At 34.0% G+C, this 9,059-nt stretch overlaps 2 protein-coding genes across 2 annotated transcripts; one reads left to right on the forward strand and one right to left on the reverse strand.

Annotated features, from left to right (window-relative positions):
* Positions 1-333: 333 nt before the first annotated feature.
* On the forward strand, positions 334-3,621 carry LOC130825417 (uncharacterized). Its single transcript, XM_057690633.1, has 2 exons — positions 334-543; positions 2,319-3,621. Exon 2 carries the CDS (start codon positions 2,710-2,712, stop codon positions 3,307-3,309), a length of 600 nt encoding a protein of 199 aa, XP_057546616.1. The 5' UTR covers positions 334-543; positions 2,319-2,709; the 3' UTR covers positions 3,310-3,621.
* Positions 3,622-3,915: 294 nt separating this feature from the next.
* LOC130825416 (uncharacterized) lies at positions 3,916-8,643 on the reverse strand. The gene is made up of 4 exons (XM_057690632.1): positions 8,116-8,643; positions 6,748-7,009; positions 5,421-5,488; positions 3,916-4,375 (listed from the first exon to the last, which is right to left on the reverse strand). Exons 1-4 carry the CDS (start codon positions 8,248-8,250, stop codon positions 4,100-4,102), a joined length of 741 nt encoding a protein of 246 aa, XP_057546615.1. The 5' UTR covers positions 8,251-8,643; the 3' UTR covers positions 3,916-4,099.
* Positions 8,644-9,059: the final 416 nt, after the last annotated feature.

Genomic DNA, 9,059 nt, shown 5'->3' on the forward strand with positions numbered 1-9,059 from the left:
TAATTTTCGATTTCGGGTCGGGTTTGTTTTGAACAGCTCTAGTTATTTTACATAAGAAAATCTATTTATGACCCACGTTATATAATTTTAAATAATTTAAAACCCCTGAATAATATGAAGAAATCAAATCAAGACTTAAGAGACTTCCACCTATTTCACAAGTCTAACCCAATTTTAGGATTTTCAAACTTGCAATCTAAACTGCACTAGTTGTTTGGCACACCAATACCCCTCTAAAAAATCTATATTTTCTTCCAAAATAAAGTCATATTTTCAATTCAAAAAATAAAAAAAATATATAAATAGATAAATTCTATATTTAACATTTATTACACTCAATATATAAAATACTAATTTACCCTTCTACCAATATCTTTGTCATTCTCCGTTCAGATTATTGTTCTTTCCTTATTCTTTCCACCTCTAGAATTCTTAAATTTATTTTTGTTCTCTCGAACTATAAATTGGATTGTCTGTTAATCAATTGAGAGAACCCGATGTTTAAACCTTTTGGTTTTCATGCTGTATATTGATGTGATTGCGGTAAGGATTTACTTTCTGTATGAAATTGTTATTAAAATTTGATTCTTTTTGTTACTTATTTGATGTAAATGTTTTTTGTTGTTGGTTTATTTGTTTTGTCATCAATTTTTAAAATCAAAGATCCAGATAATTGTTGCTAAATTGATGTGGGTATTTTAGATCTTGTTGGGTGGTGAAATAGCTTCGTGAAATTATGGGTTTCGTTTATTTTTATATGTTAGATCTAATTTTCGCATTTGATGATTTTTTTTGTGGGGTTTTCATATGTCTATATTGTGGATGATGCTTTTTTTCTAAACTCCAAAGAACTGAGCTTTTTCAGCTATTGTTAATTAATTTAATTGTTAGTATTATAATTAAAGTCAACTTTTTGTAGAATTCAGCAGGGTTATGAAGTATGATTACTGATTATGTTGTTGATGATGCTTTTTGCCTAAAGAGAAAAGAATTGAACTACTTTTAGCTAGTCTTTTTTAATTTAATTGTAATCTTTGTCAGATAAATTCTGTGATCAGGTGTTAATAGTAGAAAATTAGGCTAGAGTAATGAGTTATGATCATGTTATAAGCTGAACATCTTTACACTATGTTTGGATAGAGCATTAGGATGGAAAGGAAAGGGAGGAAAGGGAAAGGGAGGGAGAAGAAAGGATGGGAAGGTAAATGGAAGGAAATAATTTCTTTGTTTTTTTAGGAGGGAAATGAGAGGAAGAGAAAGGAAATGGGGAAGATAAAATTTTTGTACTTAGAAATCATGAAATAGTTTTATTCAAATTAGAAAGCAAAATAGTAAGAGTGAAAGTCATTTTAATTATTGCGATAGTCATTATATCCTTTTCCTTCCAAATCTTTTCAAAACTGAGAAGATTTGACTATTAACCAAATAAAATACTAAACCCCTTTCCTCCCAAATCCCTCCCCTTTAAAATTATTATCCAAACTAAGGAAATTCATCCCTCCAAATCCCCTGTTTCCTTTCCTTTCAAATCCCTCAATCCAAACACAGTGCTAGGGTGTATTTCAAGTATTCAAAACCCCATAATGGCTCCATTCTGTTTATTTTTGTAGGGAACTTGTGTTTAAGAGAAAGAGGAGTGTTCTAAGCTAGATAATGGTTATACTATATGATACTTCACATGTAAATTTTGGTTTGTTAGTCAGTTGTCATGGACGGCGTTAGTTAGCTTGAAGTTAAATGGAGGACACAGTCATGAATGGAGTCTCTTGATCTGATTCAAGGGTCCATAAGTTTAGGATGCAATTGAGATCATTTGTGTTTTGGATGTGATTGTTTAAAAGAAGGTTACTATCATCAACGAATTATTATTTTAATAGGTTTAAGAACATAGACTTTGTAATGTATCCATATTTCTTCTTTTTTTGCCGTAAGCGGTGTTTCAGTGAGTTCAAGGTGTTGACATTCATGATTTTCAACCTGCTATTAGCTGCAACCATAGTGCAAAAATACGATTTCGGTCACAGTCGTGGTAACGGTCGCAAAACAAATTTCCCAGCCAATACATGTTAGTTTGCGGTCAATGCGGCCTGTATTTCGGTTGCGGTAACAGTGATGTGGCCTTGTTTTTGCACTATGGCTGCAACTATAGTAATTTAAAATTTGGGGGTTGTAGTGAATTTGAACTGGTACAGTGTGTGCATTCATATACTTTCTTAGGTAGCTTGATTCTATTACATAAGTTGATTTGCCTGCTCATGTGTTTGTGAATGATTCAATTGTTGCTAGTCCTGACTTTATTTTCAATTCCATAACTGCAGTGAGTCAGGGAGGTCATGTTACAACTTCTTGAACTGACTGCTGTCGTAGGTGAGTTCAAGTTGTATTTAGCTTTGGTGCACGGCTGATGGGTGAATGTGACAACTGTGGAAAATCAAGGATGATGGTGTTGCAGAATGAGTTATCCACTTCTTACCAGTTTGATCTTCTTCTTTCCCCTGTTGTCTCAGTTTGGGGTTGTATTGTTCGTAAGATAAGGTATAATTACAGTCCTGAGTGGGTGTAGCATCAAAACTCATTATATCTCCTAAAGTGTGATACGAAAGATATAAAGAGATAGTTAAAGAGTAAATTTACACCTTGTAAAATAGTTTATATAAGGAAATTATTTCTTACAAATATTCGACAGTCGAGATTCATTGTGTTTAACCAATGATGGAGTCGGTAAAACCAGCACAAGTGAGAAAAGCGAAGAAAAAGCAGGTAAAGGATGAGTTGGATCGCATAAAGCAAGCTGAGAAGAAACGGAGGAGGTTGGAGAAAGCTTTGGCAACTTCTGCAGCTATTCGTTTGGAACTAGAAAAGAAGAAACAGTTGAAGCAAGAAGAGCAACAGAGGCTTGATGAAGAGGGTGCGGCAATTGCTAAAGCAGTTGCTCTCCATGTTTTACTTGGAGAAGATTCCGATAACACACCTACGATTGTTCTGAACAAAGAGGAAGAGTTTAATACTTGGCATGATGCTTCGAGTTTTGGACTTCTCATGGACAAATCTGCGCTTGCATCACGTCAAAGCCTAAAGAAGTGCTCTTTCGAGAGTGTTGGCTGGTTTCCACTAGTTGGACAAGAATGCGAGTGGAAACACTTTGGAGAAATCCATCAGCCATTTTCGTCACTTCCTCAGCCATGTTTTAATGGCGGATCCTGGAGCCATGATGATTTCTCTGTAGGCTTTGTCGCAGCACAAGCAGCTTCATCCCTTCGGATCGGAGAAGATGCACATGGTGACAGAGTTTTCTTCAACCGATATTGAGATGGCCAAAATACAGGTTAAATGATCAATATATTAAAAGACAGTATTGCACTGAATAATCTTATGAATGTGTATACTACTGCTCTGATATGGTTGTGTTTTTTTCGTAGTTCCTGACACGTATAACCTTGTGGCGTCAATCGTGAATCCTTTCTGCGTGGTTGTGGTTTAGATTTTTTGTGTTTGTAGTGTTTCGTAGATGAATCGAGTTGTATTTTGTTGAGAATGGTAGATACTGGACTGATTATATATTTGTGATTGTGCTAATTTAATTGCTTTGTGGGTGCTCGTCAAATTGATCCCCTGTTGCAACTTGCAAGTAGTACTTACTGTTCAGTTTACATATTCAATCTGTTCGGTTGCAGTCAGTTGGAACAAATTCGTACTACTTGGATTATGCGCAAGAGAATTAAGAACAATTTGATAAACTGCTATCTGATAGCAGCTTTTCACCGACAGTAAAATGATATTCAAATATTATGCACCATAAAAAACGAGTTTTACTTTATGTGGACGGTAACAAGAGAATTATTTTTTCCTGTAGCAGTAAGTGGAAAATACTTTACATTTTATATTCAAGAAAAGAATTATTTTGCACACGAGAAAGAACCGTAAAAAAAAATGTTTCATAAGAAATTGAAGGAACTAAAATATTGAAGCATACTTCATACATTTTTTTAGTGATGGGCAATACAATAAGAGAGAAAGCAGCGACTTGTACAAAAATATATAGTTACACAACAAATTGATGGAGAATTACATGGTTTTCTCAGATAGAAAAGTCATGTACTCAACTACTGCGACGTGAATCCTGCCTCAGAGGTGCTGTTGCTTCATCTCCAACTTGTTGCCTAATCACCTCTTGATTTGGTCCTTCAAGCACTGAACTGGTGGAAGGTTTATCACCAGCAGGAATGATATTCTTAAACCAAGACACTTGGAATCGAGTAGAATTCCTATTAGAACTCTGGTTATCAGGAGATACTTGCGAGTTAGAGCCAATCCCTGCAAGAAAACGGTATGCAACCTTGCTTGCTGATACAATCTCTGTCTTCACTTGTTTCATCTGCAATTGCATTACATCAAAAATTATCATGCAAAAAACTATCAAAAACATTTAATATGGGAGCAAAAGAAATAATGTTAAGTCTTTGTGACTTGTGAGTCCTGCAAATAACTAGTTAAACAGGATTTTAAGGAAATAGGAACTAATATATCATCCATGAGCAACAAAACTAGGATATTGGAATTGGAAAAGGCACTTATAGAAATTGACATAATTGTAGGCATCAATAAATAACAGGGAAAATCAATTGCACTCTAGCTTATTATGTAGCCGTCTTCCTCCTCAGACCTCAATTACAAAATCATCAATATTCTGCATAGAAATCTCGAACTATGAAGACACATGACGCACTAACTCCCATCTCAGTAATTCAGCTCTATTCTCATATATCTCTTCCTCTCTTCTCAATTGGAGAGTTAGTGTACCCATTTAATGAGTTTTAGGTCTCTTCATGTGAGAGTTTGAGGTCATAATTTTAATTTTATGATTAAATTTCATTTATTGATGAAGATGTTTACAGTGTCAAAAAAGATATCAATCTAACATCTACAAAAAATTGTATCAAATTCAATGCATCAAATTGAAAGTTGTATCAAATAACAATGTGAAAGAGGATATTCTTAAGTGTCGTATATCATATATAACGATTGTTACTTCATTTAATTAGACTGTTATTTTATTATATTTGTTTATTGTTGAATCTAAGGTAGATGTCATATAACTCTTTTATCAATGAGTAAATTTAGTTTCAAATAAAGTATTTCAGCTCCATGGCATAACACAACACGATCATAGTTTCAATCATCAAGGCATCATTTCCATAAGACATCAAATCTATAGCTCTAGAAAACAGTAGCTTTTGCCCCCATGCTATCCTACTAGCAACAACACATCATTCCTATAAGACATCAAATCTATAGTTCTTGAGAAGAATAGCAGACACTTCTCTAGGCATTTTTTATGACTACTACAAATGTCAATTAGAAACATACCACTCCAAGACAATGGAAAAAGTTTCAATTATTAAGTCAGGCAGCAATCTTACACGATATGCAGTGTTTCCTGCTATTTCAACTGCAGCGTCACCAGCATGCGCAAATCGGTTTACCCAACCTGTAAACAGGAGCTATCCATTATTTCACGAAGCTTCTGCTAGAACAGCACGCGGGCACACAGTACGAATGGATCAAAAGAGATCCTAAAATACAGTTATAAAATGACTCTACCACAGCAAAAAGAGGGGCAAAGGGAATTGTATTGCATTTACATAGATAGACCTATTGAGTTTATTCAAACTAATTAATCAGAATAGACAATGCAAGAGAATGCAGAAGAGTGGTGAAATTGTGGCAATCAAGAGTCAAGACAAGGCAAGAGAATTTCACAAGACATAACAAAATTCAGGAATTTTGCTGTTGTGAAAATCTCATAAATCTCCATCAGAAATGAGTGTATGAGACAAACATAAGGATATATAAAAAATTTATAGACAAGTATATGCAGTACAGATGCCGCCGATATAGTTCATTATTTGTTGTTTTCTGTAATACTCAACAACCATGTCTGTACTTTTGAATCGCTATAGTATCAAATAACACAAGATGAAACTGATAGACTGATGAGTGGTAACTGAACACCAGAATTTCACCAAATCATTGTTGCATCTCGGTTGTTTAACAGCCATACCTGGTCCGGCTACAATAGAAAAGTTCTCTAATAAGCATGCAAAAATAAAGGCCCGCTACAGGGGCTACTTATCAGAAAGTTTCACTCTTCCTACAGAAGGAAATAGAGAAATGAGGGCAAGGGGCATAAGAAACCCCATCTGGACCAAAACACAACAGGTCTGAGGTCTCTCATGTCAGGGAAGAAAAAGTTGTTCAGAAAAAAAAAGGAAATTGGAACTATGAAGTACATTGACAGACAATAAGAGATTAAAGACATAGAATAAGGATAACCCACTTATGCATCATAACACCAGTTCAATGCACAGCTCATAACAAAGAGGCACGGTCTTAAGGATGAGAGCAGTGCAGCAATTAGAATGAACAGAAATTACTGCTGCAAGTATACCCAAAAACATGCAACAGTAATGGAAGTCAACATACATTTGAAATCAAACCTCTTGTTAAAATGATATGAATGATGATACCTCTTGAACTGAATACAACATGCATAAGCAGAACACATGCTTTAAAAATTGGTGTCTTCACACTATCACATCGCTTAGCAAATCCATACTAAACGAATACAGTGCAATTAATAGACAAAGCTAATTATGAAAAATAACAAAATATATAAGGTTGTACAAGCTGGACCAACGATATGGGTCTTGAATTCACACTTGATAGTCAAAAGCAGTATTGCAATACCTGGAAGTTTTGGAACATCAAGCCTTTCACATAACTCATCACAAAAATGGTTGCAATTTCTTGATAGCAAATCATAGGATATCCCAGGCCATTCTCTACTGAGTTCCCTCAAAATCTGGTTAACCTTGAAGATAGAAAGATTTGTTTGTCCCAACACAATTTTTTCACGGTATGTATACATGGGGTTTTTCGTAGCAGGACAGCTGAAAACTCCAGTTCCTTGTTCACAGTATCCAAAAGACCATTCCTCTTCTCCAAAAACCTGTAATAATAACAATTTCTATCATCAACGTCCTAAATTTCTTTTTTATAACCGAAAACTATAAAGTGTTAAAGTAGGCAATTTCTATGTACTAAAAATTGCACTATGTCCACAATAACAATATAAAATGTCTGATCCACCTAAAATTGAGAATGTGTTGCAACCTAGTCAACACTACACATTAACAAGTCGAAACATTATGTCAATGAATGATTACATTCATAAGCCAATACATAAAAGGATAAAATAGGTGACTCACAATTTGACATGATGGGGGAGTTACTGGTAGGGTATCCAGCACTAACAAACTGAAACATAATTCAATTCAACGAAGTACAATTCCTGCATACTACTAATACAACTAATAAGTAGCAGATTCTCGATCATCCACCTAAAACACATGACACAAACGACCACCACAGCAAAATTGCAATCCCTTAACCTAAAGCACATGGTGTAAATTGCAGGAATACCTACAACTACAAGGCTACAGCTTACGAGTACAATAAATAAGCTACACCGGTGATTAGGGCCTGCAACCTGCCATTACAAATGCTAGAAACTAAGATTTACATATAGCCTTCTGAAAGCTTCATCCATAGACCACGAATTAAATCTTCACATAACAATGCAATTTTCTTGTGCACCAACCCTTGAACACTTGAACCCATGATCTAAGATTAAGAAAACTCCTTCAAAACCACTAAAGCGAAGAAGCGTTGGTAATGCCATTTTGACTAACATCGTTATCTTTTTGCAGAATTCAATTCTTTCACCAACATAGTCAAACCTAAACACCCCCGAAGTCTCCTAATCAGCGTTAATGATCTCAAAAATTGACCCAATACAATGCAATTTAAAACACTTTGATAAATGTAAAATTACCAGGAGTATCACTCAAAAGGCATTTTTTTAAAAAATTTTCTTTCGAAAACAACTTAAGCCGACAAATTAAGCAAACAAAAAAAGCATGAAATCAAGAAAATCAAATCAAAAGAGGAATAAATCAAAAATCAAGAAGCTAAAACCCTAGATCTAGTCTAGTCAAAAACTTCAGAATCAAACAAATTGAAAATTTTAAAAAGAATTAAAATAAAGAAAAAGACCTGAACAGCACTGTGAAAAATGCCGCCTAAACCAATACCATCTTTAAAGATCTTATTAATCTGCATAATGGTGTTGTTCGTCTTATCAGAACCACTGTTGGTCACATCATAAACGTGTAGTACAACATCTGCCATCTCTTCCTTAAAGAATGCAATTTACAAACACTAGTTACTCAACTATAAACCCTAATTTCAAATCAACCTTGAAATATCTCAAAAAACTTTATCCGTTTCTCTCAATTCAAGAGAGTGAGGTTGATTTCAATGTGAGTAAATGAAATTGTCGACAAATTTGGGGAAGTGAGGAAGGAAATTTTATGGGAAATGCTGCTGCAAATCTACAATCATCTTCTTATTGTGAATTTTCCTGAACTGTAAAAGGTTGGAAAAGTGAATAATTTTTGAAACTTCTCTGGGTTTTGTTTATAATGATAAGGGCAGGCTTTTGGTGTGTTTATAGGAAGCAAAAGTGGTTGATGATGGGAGCTAATAATTATGATTTCTATCCTACGACTGAAGCCCAGAATGATTATGATTCTTAAGAGTGGAATATTAGTTAAAATATCATTCATAAACGTTTCCTCGACTACACCCATTCTATTTTCTATGTCACCTCCTTCAAATAAAAAGTTCATATTTTTATTTTTCTCTTTAATTTATATTAATTGGGATATTTAGTTCATATATTTTATGTGTCTCTCGAAAAAATCATCTCTCATAATAATTTGTGTTTGTATTTTAATTGACTTTAGTTGTTGTAATCTTAAAAAAAAAATTTCAATTTATATTATATTTATTGGTCATAATTAATCATAATCAGCTTAATTGTATTACTCTATTTTTTATATTTATGGTCCACATGTATTTTACATTAACTTTATTTTAAATTTTTATAATGCTTAGAGTCTTCATATGCTTTCTACTAACTTTATTTTAACATTTTT

The sequence above is a fragment of the Amaranthus tricolor genome, chromosome 10, assembly GCF_026212465.1.
Source record: "Amaranthus tricolor cultivar Red isolate AtriRed21 chromosome 10, ASM2621246v1, whole genome shotgun sequence".
Lineage (NCBI taxonomy): Eukaryota > Viridiplantae > Streptophyta > Magnoliopsida > Caryophyllales > Amaranthaceae > Amaranthus > Amaranthus tricolor.